The sequence below is a fragment of the Felis catus genome, chromosome B1 (genome assembly GCF_018350175.1).
Source record: "Felis catus isolate Fca126 chromosome B1, F.catus_Fca126_mat1.0, whole genome shotgun sequence".
In the NCBI taxonomy this organism is placed as follows: domain Eukaryota; kingdom Metazoa; phylum Chordata; class Mammalia; order Carnivora; family Felidae; genus Felis; species Felis catus.
The window spans coordinates 192,580,962-192,599,138 of record NC_058371.1 but is presented as its reverse complement, the minus strand read 5'-3'; the positions used below and the strand labels follow the sequence as shown (position 1 = coordinate 192,599,138).

At 37.8% G+C, this 18,177-nt stretch overlaps 1 protein-coding gene across 16 annotated transcripts in view; it reads right to left on the bottom strand.

Moving 5' to 3' along the window:
- The window catches only part of LDB2 (LIM domain binding 2), a 381,861-nt gene that overhangs the window by 78,023 nt on the left and 285,661 nt on the right, over positions 1-18,177 (bottom strand). For all 16 annotated transcript variants that reach the window (XM_045056560.1, XM_045056562.1, XM_045056559.1 and 13 more), the window contains one exon: positions 6,596-6,768. In XM_045056560.1, coding sequence (XP_044912495.1) covers positions 6,596-6,768 — 173 coding nt within the window. The remainder of the gene's footprint in view (positions 1-6,595; positions 6,769-18,177) is intronic.

Here is an 18,177-nt window from a genome sequence, read left to right as displayed (position 1 = left end):
GCATGTTTAGAGTGTATTCCTTCAATCACATGCTATGAATAGTGGCAAATTTTGCTTGCATAGAGGCATGCTCTCTTTCGAGGAAAAATATATATTATTAATGAAACATAGAATTTGTGAGGCTCTCTTGGGGCCTCTGGCTGGCTCGTTTGGTGGAGTGCGTGACTCTTGATCTTGGGGTCATCGGTTTGAACCCCATGCTGGGTGTAGAGATTACTTAAAAATAAAATCTTAAAAAAAAAGAATTTGTGAGGCTCTCTTCCGTGATGCAGTGATCTTTGACAGGGTAGTCATTTTTTTTCTTCTTTTGATATTCAGATCAGTTTTAGCATGTAGTTCCTATTTTATTTACCTATTTTGTTTCACCATTAATGACTTTGAAATAGAAAATACTAGGTAGCCAGACACCATTGATCCCACTGATCCAACTTCAGCTAAAAAATAGTGGCAGTGTATGTGTTCAGTTTACATAATTACAACTGCTTATTCAGTTCGTCTTTGCTTTAGAGCAGGTGGAGGCTTTGATATCAAAGTCCTAGACTGACATCCCAACTCTACTTTGTACTTGTTTTGGAACTCTGAGACAACTGAATACATCCCCCGCGTTCCAGTTTCCTCCTCTGTGAAATGACAATAATACTAACCTTACTTCGGGTTGCTGGGGAAATGTATGATGATATTGTGTGTGTCGATTGCCCAGTATTATACTTGGCACACAGGAGGATGATAGCAAATGATAGCTCTAAAGATAAAAGAAACACAACCAAAGAACCCTGGACCGGTGGTTGTCATAAAGTGCTCTCTGAGACCTCGGGATCCATGGAGGCGTCTCAGGGGCTCTGTTGGGAAGAGTTCGGCCTCCTTCTAGACCATGTGATCTCCACCCATTTTTTCAATTCAACCAGAACAGCTTCAGTTCTACTGTTTCAATATATTGGACTTCTGCTCAAGCTTTTTTGGAGAAAGCTTTCCTATGCTAAGAACAAACATATAAAACTTCGGAAGCCACTGCACTACACAATTTTAAAAAATCATAAATAACAATTCATTCAACAAGGGGCATGCTCCTTCTGAAAACTATAGTCCCTGAAGATAATTAGCAATTTACCTAACTTTTTACGAGATGTTAACAATCATTTCTCCCTTTGGGAATCTAATACGAAAGGCCGCCATTCACTGAGTTCCAACTATGTCCTAGGCACTGGGTTAGGTGCTTTCTATTTACTCTAATTTAAGGTAATGTTTTTTTTTTAAACGAACTAACAACCACTACAAAGAGAATTAGTAACATGTGTTGATAGGGCACTACTTAAGAAAGATGCTATTGCCATGTGCCATTTTCATTTTTTCAAAAGTCTCAGGACTGTGGGATAATTATTGATGACGTGGGTGAAGACCTCTAACTGAGATGCTACTAGCAGAATCTGCGGGTAATTTCTGGCATTTAAGGCACTTTGCCCCAAAACTGCTCGAAAGAATGGTCTTCAGGGCTTCCTTCTGACATCTTAGCCATGATAGTTGTGCACTCTGAAACAGGGGAAGACTTTCATGTCCCCAAACCACTCCTCTACAACACCCTTAGCACTGGAATTAATTCACCAAGGGTTGCATGGAGATTAAGTTACACAATTCCCCCTGGGGTGTTAGTAGGACAGAAGCCACCTGCATTGAAAGCTTTCACAAAAGGGAGGTGACCGCAGCCAGCCCGTGACAGTTGAAATATCCTGACAGTAGAGGACAGGGATATTTGGATGCTACACCTTTTTTAAAGAAAGGGTATTGTTAGGTGTTTAAACAAATATTAGCCCAGTTAAATGTCATGCTTTTTTTTTTATTATTATCTAATCTATTTGTTTTGTGTTTATTAACCACAAACTCAGGGCAGACGTAGGTTCTGGCTTACTTCTACTGGAACAGAATTTCATAATGAGAAGGTATGGATGTAGTCCTTCTGATGAATTACTCAATTGTAGCATCTGTTAGGTCAAGTAAAATTGTGTTCTCTGTTTACTGTGACATAGCAAACCAGTTGAGGACCCTTATTGCTATCAAACCGTCCTGGGTCTACAAAAGGGGAAACTGTAATAAGCCTTGGGCTCCTCCTTTGTCAGCCAAAGCCAAGAAATCAGCTTTCTCCCAAGCAGGTCACGTGCAAGAGAGGAATCCTTGAAAGTGAATCCACGTTGACTGTTTTGGGTGTTTTCCTGAAGGAAAATTCAGTGACTTCCTTGAATGGAAGAATGGAGAAGAATTTGCTCACTGTTGGTCTCCCCCAAGTAGTGATACCATGGCCTTCTCCCAAGCCCTATTCAGCCTCACTGCCTCCTGTCCCCATCATGGCAGTTGAAGGCTTTGTGATTTATTTCATATGCAACAATCAGCAAATGGAATAAAGGCACCTAAGGGGGGGGATATATATATATATATATATATATATATATATATATATATATATTCCTTGTTTGGAAATGGTAAAAAACAGACATAGCTTTTAAAGGGGAATTAATATTTTCTCTTTCCAGAAAAATTCTGTGCATTGCTCTTAATCAATACAATTAACGTAGCTTTTATCTAAAGTTGGCCTTTTTTTTTAAAGCTGCCTTTCACTTGGAATCCAAAATCAAAAGGGTCCCCAATTAAGAAAACATTTTCTGTTGTGCTGAATTCATGTTACCGTACTGTGAGCTCTGACATTTTGTTTCTGTGGTAACCAAAATCAGCTGATTAGTTGGCATGGCAACAGAAAAGATGTAATCCCAGCAGACACGCTCTAATCAATGCCCCCAGCACAGATGGTCTCCGGAGGATCAACAAGAAAGAGGCTGGCAGGCATTCAGCGGATCACGTGCTAGCTTGAGACTAGGCCAGGAACAAGAGAACTAAAAAAGAACATTTCTCAAACTAACCGGTAGCTTTTTAACCCTTTTCTTTCTTTGGCTAATTGCGAAGCAATGTTGACCATGCCACTGCACAATACAGTGACTTTCATAGAGCTGTTACGAAAAGAAAATGTGCTTTTCAGGTAGAAGTGTTTACTTAATTTTCTCAGTCTTTATGCATGAAATACTGCTTTCAAATTAACAAGCGCACAAAGCTCATTGTATTTTATGTAGAGATACTGCATCTGTAAATGCATATTGAAATGCATATATATACATATATTAGGGCAATATGATCGTTGATATTATAATAATTTGATTGGAGTTGGGCTAAGAGTAGAAACGTATAAATCCTGGAGGAGGATGTTGTAGACAGGCTAAGATAAGAATGATGTCAAAGACATGAATGAGTGTTCATCTAGGAAAAGTGGCTGGGGCATTTCCATGGTACTTTTCTATAGTAATAAATAATTGCATAATAAATAATTGAGACCAGAGAAAGCATAAAGCTGTATTTACAGAGTGATAAGGGTGTTCAGTCCTGGCTGTGATTATTATTTCAGTTTGTAAAATGTAAAAGTAACCAGATGTGTACCCCAAAGAGGGCTCCTCTCGGCATCTGCTGGCATCCACACCCTCAAATATAATTCAAGGGTCTTTGATTCTGAAAACCTTGGTGATTGATTATTGAGTGATCAGATTATTAATCTGATCTTGGTGATCAGATTATTGAGCCTTGTTTTCAATTTGATTCAAAATTGAATACAGAAAAGAAAGGCTTCGTAATGTGTGTCTTAAAACTCTAATTACATATTTATCCATAATCTATAACGTTCCTAGGATCAGGAAATTGCAAAATGCACACTATACTCCTGGGTAATATTAAATATTACTGTTGATTAGGACTGCAGCTGATTTTTGATTCACCAGTTGACCAAATTTTCATAAAAGCAACTCGGAACCACTGGGTCAAACGCTATTGGGGGAATTAAGAGTATATTGATAGTCTAAATTAGAACAATGTGATACTGCCTGTACTTAATGTGCTAAATAATTCCATGTACAGCAGCCTCCCCTTTAAAGATAGAGCATCGGCTTCCAGGCTATATTTTTCTTTGTGGCACTGAAAGGTCATTAGCTCACTGTTTCATACTAAATAGTCATATTTTATTACATGAAGATGGCTTATTTTTAATTAACATAAGAACAAAAGAAAAACTGGAAGGATTCCTTGGGTAGTATAATGATCACCAAGGAGCAAAAAAAAAAAAAAAAAAAAAAAAAAGGAATGCTTTAGAATTTTCTAAAAATAAATGTGCATAATTAGTATCTGGACTAAGTCCACATAGCTAAGCTACATTTCCCAGAAAGTGGTATTTTTCATCATGGTATGGAAATATTCATTACAAGAGTTGGGAACGTATTGCCGTGGAGGAGAGGGAGGGGTGATCTAAGTAACTGAAGCTTGGGGCCGAAAGAACTGAGTTCAAGAGGATGCTCCCACCGTCTTCCTGGTGACTACCTCGGATGCCTGAACAAACCACTCGGCCAGCTGAGAGGGGCGCATCCGCAGATGAGGAAGAGTCAAGAATCAACAGAAGAAAACTTTAGCTTCTTGATTTGAATGAAAAAAAAAAAAAGAGCACTTTATTATTGATTCATCAGAAGAATGGGATTTTTTTCAAATTTAAAACCGGTCCTGACTGTATGGCACTTTAACCTCAGAGCAACTGACTCTGCTCATTTATGAGATAGCTTTGGCCTGAAAAGAAAGACATTGGAAAAATATAAATGATAGGGCTGCCTTTCATTATATATTTTACATGCATATAAAATGTTACATGTTTTATTTTAAAGTTATTTATTATAATAAAATTATTATAAAATATTATATTATTTTACTTCCATAAACTATTTTATGTGTTATGAAAGGGCTACCACAAAATGCATTTTTACTTTCCATGGCTGTAGGCTTTGGAAGTAGCTTCTTCATTATAGCTGTTTTATTTAATTCTCATGGATTTCTTTTTTCCCTTAAAGCATAAGAAATTGGTGTGTTTTTCTTGATTACCTAAATATAATGCTAAGTCTAGACAAAAACTAAACAAACAAACAAATAAAACCATAATGAGCTAGCAGAGAAAGCTTTTCTCTGTGGGGCTTTGACTTTGTAACATTCGAAATAGGTTGTATTATCCATCCAACATACAAGATTATGGAAATATTTTACATCTCCAAAATGAAGTGAGGCATGGGCAGATTAAACCATCACCCAGGTGATCATTCCTTTCCACATATCAAAACCCTCTTCCCAGAATACAGTGGGAATGTACTTTGTCCCTGATCAGCAACCTTCCTTTCTGCTCAACCGTTAAAAAGGAAGAAAGAGAAAAACCCAACTCTTATCCTGCATTTAAAAATGTCTATTGACAAAATCAAGATACCATAAGATCGATGACATTTGATGACTTGCTTTGCATATTAGAACTATTTTCTTTGCCCTTGTGTGTGTGTGTGTGTGTGTGTGTGTGTGTGTGTGTGTATTTTAACATCATTGTGAGCACCAGAAAGATTAAACTGTACTAACAAGATCAATGGATACTTTACATGATAAACATTTTATTTCTATTCTTTCAGCAAAATTGAGCACAGGTAACAAACACATCTTCAGTTTGGTAATTTGGGCTTTTTGCAATTAACCCTGATAATTCAACTTCTGAACTATAAAGAGAGGATCATCGTGTGTGTTTTCAACTAAAAGAGATAGGTGCTATCATTAATATTACAAATTAATTCAAATTGAGTCTTTGTGAAAATGCAATGAACTAGTGTTCATTAAAACAAATTTCGGTTTGTCAGAATCTCTAGCTAAATATTTGTTCTGAGGAATGTTTCTACTTGGGAGAGGGCATAAAGGGATTGTCTGTAGTGTTCCAGAAAGGTCTTTGCCCAGGGGGACGTTCCATCTGTCAATTGTCTGTGGATAGGAAGGGGTCATAGGTGTAGAACGTATAGAAGCCAGGTTGATTCTCTATCTCTTCTCTTTCATTTTACATCCTTCAAGGTCCTTGAATTCTGCCTCAAAGAATGTGTCACTTGCTCCTCCCTCCACAACCCTTCCCCTGTGTTCCTATTCTCTCACAACCAGCCTTTGGCTCTACTGTGCTCACTTGCTCACTGACCAACCAGAACTTCCTAGAATTTGGGGAAACAACCTTTAAACTCTGAATTCCCTAGTTTCATTCATGTTTTTATGTTCCCTAGAGATTACAACTAGTTCAGTTGTAGTCAGTTGACTTTTTCCCTGTTTGTTAACATTTGAATTTAGCTTTAAAAAGTGTTTCATTTCAGAAACAAAACACAAATACTGACCACACAGCAATGGGGAAATGTTATTTTAGCTGTAGAAAATTCTTTGTATTACAGTGAAAATTCTAATTTAGCAACTTGGGTTTGACAGACCAGCCAATGCTCTCTCACTCTTAGTTCCGAGGCTCTGTCATATTTGACTTTCAGGTGCTCTGTACCACCTGCACATATCTTAGAAGAGTGTTCACCAAGAGTCTAGCCGTTCCACAAACAAAAGAGATGATCTCATAGTGCTGAAAGCGTCTGAGATGTGAGAAATCAGCTCAAAGTTCCAGAAGAAAACCACAATCATTATCCTTCAATACACCCACAGAGAAACAAGCCATGTTGCTGAGGGTGTCCTGTACCTTGGTAAACATGGGCTTCCCATGCTGGGTGACCATAGCACACTGGTCGCAGTCCACTGTGATGGATGAGTTGTGGTATGACTCTTTCGAGTGTTTGAGGATGTAATACAGGTCAGTCACCCCTCCTTCAAACACAGTGCTAAAGTAACGAGGGATAAGCGTCCTGCCGATAGCTGGGAGAGAAACACAGAGAAATAAACCATTAACACAAATATCCAATGGTCCCACGCACCCCACATCGTTGCCAGACCTCCAATGGGTACGAATCATTTCAGGAAACCAATCATACCAGGAGACAAATCTCTTTCTTTTATAAACAGCCATGACCCTTCTGGGTTACAGTTAGTAAAACTACATCTCCAACTATTCAGGGAATATTTGTACGTTCATCTCTTCAGATTTTGTGTCCACCGAAAGTTGATCATGTAAGGGTTGATACTTTAAAAATAAGGGGAACAGAATCATTGACTCCTTTGGATCTCATAAGTATCCTCTAAGTGGACATATTTTCTTTTTTTTTAAGTTTATTTTATTATTTATTTTTGAGACAGGGAGAGAGACAGAAAGAGAATCCCAAGCAGGATCTGTGCTGCTAGAACAGAGCCCAATGCAGGGCTCGAACCCACAAACTGTGAGATCATAACCTGAGCTGAAATCAGGAGTTGGAGGCTTCACTGACTGAGCCACCCAGGTACCCCAAGTGAAAAAAAACAACAAAACAACCCACATTCAACTGACTTGGAATTTTCAATGAGCTGTTTATAGAGCAGTCATCTAAACACATTTGATTCATAATAATGTAAATTTTAATAATGTAATGCTTTTTAGTGTGCAAAGTATTTTGGGGTGTTATTTCATCAGATCTTAAGAACAACCTCAAGACAGTAAGGAACTGGAACTCAAAAGGATTATTATGCAAAAAACCAAAAAGGTTATTAGGACTGTATCAGAGTCACATGACTTATAAGTAGATAATTGGGGTCTCTAACTCCAAATCTGCAAACATTTGCTCTTTCCAATACCTTGTCTCCAAATGCTTTAATGAATGGAAATCTTTAAAATGCGATCAGGATCAGAATATACGAAGAGGTCCATACCTATGTAAATACTGATTATTCTATCTGCTTCTGGAGCTGGATAAGATTTCTTTCTAGAACAAAAGACCAATTTTAAGAGAACCTGATACTTTCTACTCGGTCTAAATTGGTCTCTTTGATTGTATGTGTCCTGCCTGTCCTGCCCCATTTTAGTTTGAGTGATTGGTAAGTAGCTGGGACTCTCTGATATATGAAGCCTAGAAACACCTAACAAGCCCTTGCTTTAGCAGAGATTTTAAATCCTCTTATGCTGAAAATCCCAACTCATAATATCAGGAATTTTGCCTATGTGCAGATTTTAAGGCAAAGTACTAAAGCACTCTCAAGCGATCCAAGGTTTTTAATAAATCTCTTACATTCACTGTGTAATGCCTTCTGAAAGACAAAAATAATATTTAAGGTAAATAAATTACCAAAGAGAGCTTCAGTACGAAAGATCATGCAATCTTCACTTGAATGTTTTAAAATGTTTAATTTCATTTTCAAAGAATCAATATGAATCCATTCCATATGTATCTATATCTCTTTTGTACATGGATTTGGAAAGAAAAAAAAACTGTAAAAAGAATATCCTGCCAAACTGTGCTCTGAAGTAATCTCTAAAGAATCCTGCTGTGGATGACTAGTCTCTGAATAATTTATATAGTTGTTATTGCTTCATATTTATTGCAGTAAAATCAATCAACAAGTGTGTGCTAAATATTCCGGGATTTTTGGCAATTCCATTCTAAATAATCCTTACACATACATTTTCCAAATACTGCTTAATCCCTAACAGCGCATGTTCATTTGCTAAATATAAAATTCAAACAAGAGTGATTTGAGTCCATTCATGTCTTTAAACATATGCACAGCTGATACCATAAAGAAAACTCTGTTAACGCAAAAAGCCTTTTTGTACTTTGCTAAACAGATAAAATTAAGTTAATGCATTTCAAATATTCCAACCTAAAACGAATTTCCATAAAACAGCTCTAGTAATTTGACATTTTGGGATCGGTACTGTGGAGAATAAATACAAACCATAAAAATGTAGATGCAGAGTGAAAATATTTCACTACAATACCAAAGGAATTGTCACGCGAAAAAGGTTCCTCCACATAAACACCACCGGAGTAGCCACATTATAGTTTATTCATTATGGATCCTGCACCATTTAATTCCTTTGTAGTAATCTCTGTGATACACTATCATCATTTTCATTCACAGAAAAAAAAATTGAGCAGGGAAAAAGTTTGTGACTTCTTAACTTTAAACCTAAATTTTAATTACCTCTCCAATTCCAGAATACGTACGAACTATATAGTAAATATACTTAGAGGGAATGGAGCTTTGCTTTATTTAACATTTTCTGGCACTCTCGGAACTGGCTGTTAAGGACACCTGAGGTTTGTGTCCGGTCTCTTTTCTTTGTGGGACGGCCCCTACAACTTCCCCCATGGTCTTGTTTGGACCATCGCTCACAAAGCTCTATCATCCACTGTGGTAGACTTCTACAGGTGGCCCCGATGAACCATGACAACGATGTTTACATCTTTGTGGATGCAGTCTCCTCTCCTTACATCTGGCCTGGATTCTGTGATCCACTTTAGTCAGCAGACTGTGGCACAAATAACCTTGTTTCAGTTTGGGGCTGAATCTTACCAAGGCTTAGAAGCTTCCACTTTGTGCATGGGTGGGAAGTCAGTGGCTATGTACAAAGTTTACTCTAAGACAGCCATACTTTGAGAAGCCCAACCATTTGGAACAGTCACATGAAGAACCGAGTCTTCCAGCCGACACCCCCAGCTGAGCTCCCAGCAAACAGCCAGCACCGACCTGCATGAGGGAGGCTATCCTGGAAGTGAATCCTAGAGCTCCCATTAGCCGCCTCGAGCTGGTGTTCACATAGAGCGGACAGGAGCTGTCCTCCATATGCTTTGCCCAAATCGCAGAATCATGAGTAAATAAAATAAATGGTTGTACTTTTCGCCAATAAATGTTTCATGTAACAGTGGATAATCTTAACCCCCTTTCAACTAACTTCCTAGGCTACAATGATGAGCAAATCAGAATCCTTTTCTGAAAGATAGAGAGGGCAGTCTTGCTCCTAAAAATGTGAATTATAGAAATGCAGAAGCTTGCATGGAGAGGAAAGCGGATTAGAGAGACAGAGAGTCTTTGTAGACTGACCCGGGACCTCATTATAGTTTGGAGTGAAAGCCAGCCCCGTCCCTGGGAGGTCCCGCTTCTGTGAGATCTGCACCCTGCTTCTTCTGCTTATGTCAGTTTGTGTTTGCTTTTTGTCATTTATAAACAGAGGAATCCTCATAAATGCTGTCCTACTCTAGCATGGATAGGGTAACGAACACTAATGTGAAAATAGAAAGGAAGTGAATGAGAAAAATGAACTACGAGAGGGAGCGGAGTCTTTTTGTGCAACATCTTGTGTTAGTAGCTGATGAGGATACACAAGCTGTGTCAGAGACCGTATTCGTTTTTCTATTGCTGCATAACAAATCACTGTACACTCAGTGGTGTAAACTCTCTCTATGGATTATCTCATCGTTCCTGATATTCTGACCTGGGTCTTGCTGGGCTAAAATCAGGGTGTCAGTAGAGTTGTGTTTCTTCCTAGAGGCTCTAAGAAAGAATCTGTTCTTGCTTTTTCCTGCATCTAGAGGCTACCTGCTTTCCTTGGCTATGTCCCCTTCCTACATCATCCAAGCCAGCAATAATGGTTTGAGTCTTCCTTGCCTACCTCCCCCTTCTGCTTTTGAGGACCCTTGTGATTGCATGGGACCCACCCAAATAATCCAGGATAATCTACCATCACAAAGCGACATATTCTCAGGTACCAGGGATTAGAACCGGACATCTTTGGGTGCCATTGTTCTACAGAGGCTATCTTTGTTAAAGAGTTTTTGTTGTACAAGAGAGTACACTACAAAATATCACGCACACACACACACACACACACACACGACAAGCAATATATAGATAATGTGCAGTGAATGGGACAAATAACCAGAAAAAAACCACTTGTGCTTAAGGAAATCACTCTACAACTTATTCATAGATTTCTTTTATAAATATTCACTGAGCCCATAGTAGGTGTAAGGTTCCTTGGTAGGCGCTGGACACACAAAAAGAGATTTTTGTCCTTGTCCTTCAAACTCAGTTGTAGCCAGAAAGTTAACAAATATGTAAGTATTTATAATACAATGTGATAATAGATTTAAAAAATGGACTTGTGATTTTGAACTCTTTGCCAATTTCTTCTGAATCCTGACTTCAATGTACAATTTTATTATATCTGAAGCACTGAAAAGGTGACAATGTCCTTTTAATTTAGTAAATCGTGCAACCACACTGCACACCCTCATATAAATTGCTTTAAATCAGTGAACATTTCAGGTCAAATTTGGTGGTCTCCCAACTCCTCAGGTACACCAATTCTGAATCTATTTAAGTTTTATACTGTCATGTTCATATGCTTCACTTACACTTTACATTTATATTTTAATCCTTGGAATTAAAAATCATTTCAATAATGATACACTTAAATCTACATTGTGCTCCCATGAAAAGGATGGCATCTTTCAAACATTCTTGAATAGAAAGTAAGACTACAGTAGATTCTAAAAGAAATTCCATTTTTCTTATACATTTAGGTCAAAGTTCCAGAAGCTGGGAAGGGGAAGTGAACATGATAGCACAGGGAGCTTTTCTGCGGGTGAAATACAGGGAGATGGAATACAGTATGTATTATTTATCTATGTACTTATGAAAGACAAGAAAATGACAGATTAAATTATTCAGGAGCCTGAAATGTGTATAATGTCTAAATAACACTCTACATTGTAGGTAAACATTTAGAAATAGCTAAAAATATACTCCTAGGTAATTTAGATGCTGAGCTCTGAATTCCAGTTCCTTGGGAGGTTTTTGTTGTCGTTCTGTTTTGTTCCCAACCATTGACTCCCACTCTCCAGAAGTTCTTGCCATTGGAGTTGGGAGGCTGACAGCGTTGTGGAGCATTATCTAGCTCCCATCTTTTCTTGTAGGTGTTACTTATAGGACGATATCTACACCTGTAGATATTAGCGATTTTTTCCCCATTTAGAAACCAAATGGTACACACTGGGAACTCTTAATCACTGAGAAGCTATGAACTACCGTGCGTCTGTTGTTTTGAGCATTCCATCTCTGTTAGTCATAAGGAAATACTTTTTAAAACTCAAGCATGTGTGTAAGTAGTTCACATGAAAGAAATTCTGAGTAGAAAATAATTGTATGGGAAAATGTTCGAACTAGCAATCAAAATACAAAATAAGGTAGTAACGACAAAAACATAAACCTGGCGAGGTTGTGGTAAAACAGACATACCTAAACACTTCTGGGCGATTCAACGTAGCAATTACTCCTCATCTTGAGAATCTCTAGTTCTCTAATAGCTTATTAGGTGTAAATACTCTGGCCAAACTGCAGTTCTAACGTGCAGCTCTTACGTGCTCTGAAGTTCTCCAAGTCCTCTGAGAAAATACTGTCTAATGTTATGACTTTTTGCTTTGGGGTGATGATTTACTATTCTAAATGCCTATATTTTCTTTTTTTTTTTTTAATTTTTTTCAACGTTTATTTATTTTTGGGACAGAGAGAGACAGAGCATGAACGGGGGAGGGGCAGAGAGAGAGGGAGACACAGAATCGGAAACAGGCTCCAGGCTCTGAGCCATCAGCCCAGAGCCCGACGCGGGGCTCGAACTCACAGACCGTGAGATCGTGACCTGGCTGAAGTCGGACGCTTAACCGACTGCGCCACCCAGGTGCCCCAAAATGCCTATATTTTCTAACTTTCAAAGACAATTCACTTCAAAAAAAAAAAATGAAAAGGGTTGAGAACCCTAATTAAAATGTGGAATAAAAGGATATACTAGTATTAGTACCACTTAACACTTGGCAATTACTTAACTAATGAATTTTCTCCTGGCTGGAAAGAGAAAACCATATAACCACATATTTGTGTTTTCAATGAGGCAAAATTAATTATAATAAAATCAGCAATTACTACAGTTGAAAAAAAACTCTTTTTTTGGTAAAATGATAAGGACACATTGGTTGTCTGAATCTGGGTAGTTTTATACAGTTGTTCTAAGGCTGTAGTACCTCAGAAATCCACATCAAAATTCCACTACTGAGATAAATAATAAACACAAAGATTCATTCAACTTAAACTTATCAGTATTCAGAAATAAGTGAATGCATTATTCTAACATGTAAATGGAGATGCTCTTCTTAGCGAAATAAACAATACTGGTGATTCCGTCTATGGTCAATAACATAAATAGCCCAAACAAAGGACATAACATATGCTTGAAATTAAAGGGGGGTGATAGAGGTTCAAAGCAAATTCCTTCGTCTTGAAAGGAAAGCAGGTCAAACTAACTTTACTTTCATAAATTGGCATTTGGAATCTTTTATTAGCATATCTTTTAATTCCAACACCTTTTACTTCTTTTCTCAATCACACCAATTTGATTTAAATATCTTCTTTCTGATTACCTCTCTTACTATTCCAAAGAATCATTCATTTAATATATGCTTATGAAGCACCAATTACGGGCCAGACGTTGTTCTCGGTGCTGGACATAAACAGCAGAAAAGTGGAGAGGTAGATGAACTTGGTGGAGAGGGAGGTCAAGCTGGTTAAGACTGGATGGCCTAGAAGGCGGCAGTGAGAAGGTGATAACGGAGCTGATTCCTGATTGCACAGGGCCATAAGATCTGGGAATGAAGAGGTCCAGGCCCTGGCACCGGCAAGGGCAAAAGCCCCAGGACAGGAATGAGTTTGGGTTCAATGAGCTTGGTGTACCACAGTATCGGAAAGAAGGCAGCTTGGCAGGTGCACAGTCGAGGAGAATGAGATGAGCTCAGAAAAAAAGAGGCGGGACCAGATTATGTGGGGCTATCTAGATCATGGCAAATGGCTTGCAATGTATTCTTAGTGCAAATTGACCTCACTGGAAAAATTTAGCCAAGGATAAGATCTGATGAACATATTCTATTCTTCTTACATGCGTTGTTCATCTGCCAACAAAATCCCAAAACTCCACAAAAAATATTTGATCCTCCCAGAAATCTAATAGGCATTTTTTTGTTCCATTTTCTACTCACGAAACAGTTAATGACTTGACTAAGGCTTTACCCACACCACCTTGCGTTAATTGCTGGAGAGACAATGATGACCACAGTAGATCCCATCTTGCTCTTAGGGAGCTTCTGATCAAGCAGTTCTTAAAGCTATTAATTCACTAATTAAGGACAAGTGAGATGTGTGTCATGCTCTCTCTTGTTCTGCACTGTTTATCCCATACTTGACACACAATTAGGATCTATCACAAATCTGCTGAATGAGTTGATGCGATCCACGAATGGATTTATGGGTTTCAAGTTGTAGAAACTCACATGTAAGTCTGCCTCATTTCATCTCATTTAATTCAACAAACACTCTGGCATATTCAGGTAATACTGGTTTCTGATTCTGTTAGCTATATCACGGGGTATTTCTCTCAGATGTGTGCCTTTCACCGTGGGCAAAATTCTTTTACCCCTTTATCCAAGGTACTGACAATAACATAGTGCAGAATGGTCCACAGCCATGGCTGGACTTCCTACCATGAGCCAATATCCTTTGGGTATGAATTCAAAATCCTTTACTGACTCACAGAATAAGGCCATGCTCTAGTTACTGACGCCTTAGGGACCTGGTGCAGGGTCATTAAGGTGTTAGAGAAAGACCTAAGCTACAGGATGAATTGATATCAATTAGGCATAGGGGGCCAAGGGAACAGCATGTGTTAGGGAGCACGGTGCATTTCCCATGATTTGGGCTGCTGCCTAGACCAGACATTATATATTTATACCTTAGAGGGTCTTGTCTGGATGAACTACTCTATTACATAGATTTGTCTCACTAACTTCCTGTGACAATACCTTATTCTATTACTTATCCAAAGTTTATCATGCAGTTTACATCTGATAGATTTGTTTCTGCCCTCTGCATTATTTTTATTTCAACACTTTCATAACTATGTTCTCTTCTTCAAGATGGGCCTATGATAATTTTGAAAACTTCCTTTCTCCTCCCACCCAAAGTTGGAAGGAGGTTAATTTAAATTAAATTTGATTTACTAAGAAAGACTGACATCTCTAAAATAACCAGTCTTCCCATACAGGAACATGAAATGTTTATCCATTTGTATAAATCCGTACTGCTATCACAAAATGATTCTGTTGGTTTTCTGTAGTCTTTTAATATATAAATAGCTAAGATTTCTTGTTAAGAGAGTTGTTAAATATTTTAGTTATGTTGATGGTTAATATAGTTCTTTCATTATATTTCTATTTGGAACACAAGACACCTAATTGAATGCCCTTATCAATTTTAATAGGTTTTTGGAAGATTTGTTTTGAGTTTTCTAGGTGAAGAAATCGATCATTCCCAAATATTGATAGTTTGGTTCCTTTCTTTCTTTCCAATATATTTATAGAATTACTTCCTCATCTTATTGCAATGTTTAGAAGAGAACTTCTAGGAAAATGTATTAAATAATGAGGGAAGTAATAGGCTTTCTTTCTTTTTTTCCCCTGAATTTTTCAGGGAGTGCCTCTAGGATTAGGGGAAGTGCTGTATGTTGATCTGAAATCAGATCATATTACTTATAATGGGAAGAAAATCAAATTATTCTTCTAATTTTTGTTTTAATGATTTTCTTCTTTTTTATACTGATGGATGTTTAATTTGATCAAATGACTTCTTGGTTACTATTGAATTGGTTGTCTAATTTACCTTAGAAAGCTATCTATTAAGATATTTTCAAATATTGAATAATGTTTTTACTCAGGATAAACCTTGCTGTCTCGTGCACACACACACACACACACACACACACACACACACACACATTTTTGTACAAATTTTTGCATAAATTCAACTTACAATTCACTGATTCCTTTAACAAATATCCAGGCAAGTGGTGCCTTATATAAGGCACTATCCTACGTACTAGATTAGAACGTTAGAGCCAGAAAAGATCTCAAGTTTAGTTCAGTGATTCCCAGTAGCATTTTCTAATTCTAATGGACTTCTGGAGATTTTATTTTTATTTTTTAAAATGTTTTTTTAAATTTTACTTTTGAGAGAGAGAGACAGAGACAGAGCACAAGCAGGGGAGGCGCAGAGAGAGAGAGAGAGGAAGACACAGAATCCGAAGCAGGCTGCAGCCTCTGAGCTGTCAGCACAGAGCCTGATGCAGGGCTTGAACTCATGAACTGCAAGATCATGACCTGAGCTAAAGTTGGATGCTTAACCGACTGAGCCACCCAGGTACCCCAAGGGCTTCTGGATATTTTAAAATGTACCCCTAGATAGTTCCATGTTTCCAAAATGCCATTAAAACAAAGACTATGTTTAGCATGTTTCTCTGATTTGAGTAGGAATGAACTCAAATTATGGCGATACTGATTAGCTCCTGATGAGTGATTATGAATAGTGCTTAACATATGTGGAAAAAACACCATACAAAATACTAATAATTATTTAATAAATGTAATTATGTTATCCATGATTATATTCCGCACCATCATTTTACTGCAGAAGAACGTAACAGCTAGAGAAGTAAAACTGCATAGCTACCTGGAACCAATGTGGGATAAAGTAGAATGCTTGTTGTTTTTAATCAACCAGGATTGGTTGATTTTTATACCTAAATTTGATTTTTATTAATTTTTAATAAATCACAGTTTACTAGATCTGATTTCTTTTTGTAAGCATAGAGCCAGACCTCACTTTCTAACTCAAAAATATATTTCACCTTGCCAGCTGGGTGCTGCCACATCATGGAGCTGTCACCAGTGTCCACTGGGCATTTCCATTGTTTTCGTTTTTTTCCACCAAGTAGACATCCAGAAGAAAAATTCAACTTCCAGACATGGCAAGTAAAATCCTTCTGTGTAACTGGCACACTGTTCCCCACCTCTGATGACCGAATCCTGCAGAACTGGCAACGATTCCATGGACCCTCATGGATGGAAGAGCCAGGAGATGGGAGGAGTATGGATCCCTGAATTGCTAAGGACCAGCTGCCACATATTGGGAAAACCCACTTGAACTTTGGAGCAAAAAAGGCTTTTCTATTGCATTAAGCCACTGAAATTTCAAGATATGTTTGTCTAAGCAGCTAGGGTTAACTAATACAATTACTATAGCTCTAATGTTTCCATGACCCTTGATGGACCCTTGTATCCATCAAGGCGAGTGACTTCGCCCCTCCCTTTGTTATCAGTATGTTAGGTAGCCTTCTAGATTTTTAAATTATACATTTATCTCCATATATATGTCCCCATAGAAGACACATATCATTTTGTGTGGGTACTTTTTGTCTTGGTTTACGTAGAAGTTATCATAATAAATGTATCTACGTGGAACTTGTCTTGTTTTACTCAATAATATATTTTTGAGCTCTAAGGCTAATTCATTAATTTTAAACACTGCATCATATTCCAGAGTGTAGCTATTTCACACGTCATTTAGACACTGTCATGTTGAGGGATGTAGGGATTGTTTTTTAATTCTTTCCGGTGGGGTAGACACTGAAAGAGGAAAAAAAATATATCTATTTAAATTTAACTAGTTACCAGTAATCACTCTTCCCAGTGCTGTGACAAATTTACTCCTTACTAGTCCTGATAGTAGGAGTACGTGTTTCACTCACAACTTCACCAGCACTGAATATTGTCAAGGTGTACATTTTTTTTGCCATTCAGATCACAAAGTGTGTTCCTTACACAGGGACGGTGGCAGTCGTCTAGTCCTCAAAGCTTTCTCTACATGTAGATGATGAAATTAAGTAGTTACTCCAGCTCAGGTGGTTATTGCTGTGAATGAATCATCCACATTTAATGTTTTCAGATGATTTGCAGGATGTTTTTTTTTAATTTTTCACACCAAACCCATTCACTTGGCTCAAGGGAAAAAAAGGCCCCAGGAAAAGAAGTGAGAAAATGACATTCCTTGTTTTTTCAAAGGTGCCAAACTTCAAGAATTCTTACGAAATTATTTCAATATGATTTATTGGGCCATCTCAAACTCAAACCCATGGGGACACCACAAGTCATTCAATTTTATGTTTTAATATCAGCACAATTCAATGGGGTTAGAGAAATGTTGCCAGAGAAACAGACAAATGTGTGTGATTCCAAACTTAATAGAAAGCAGGGCTTGGCAACCTTCAGCAATGAATGCCAGGAGACGATTTCCTCCCTGTAGAGAGGTGCAGACTTGGGTAGAAGGGGCCTTCCCTCCAGGCTGGATATTATACAAGACATTCCCTCTGAGGTGTTAAGTGGTCACTAAAATAGAAGCTAATAAAATTTGACCTTTTAAAGTGGATTTTGAAGTCAAAGGAAAGGTTTGTAGAATTAAAATAACAAAGGGGCTGTTTCC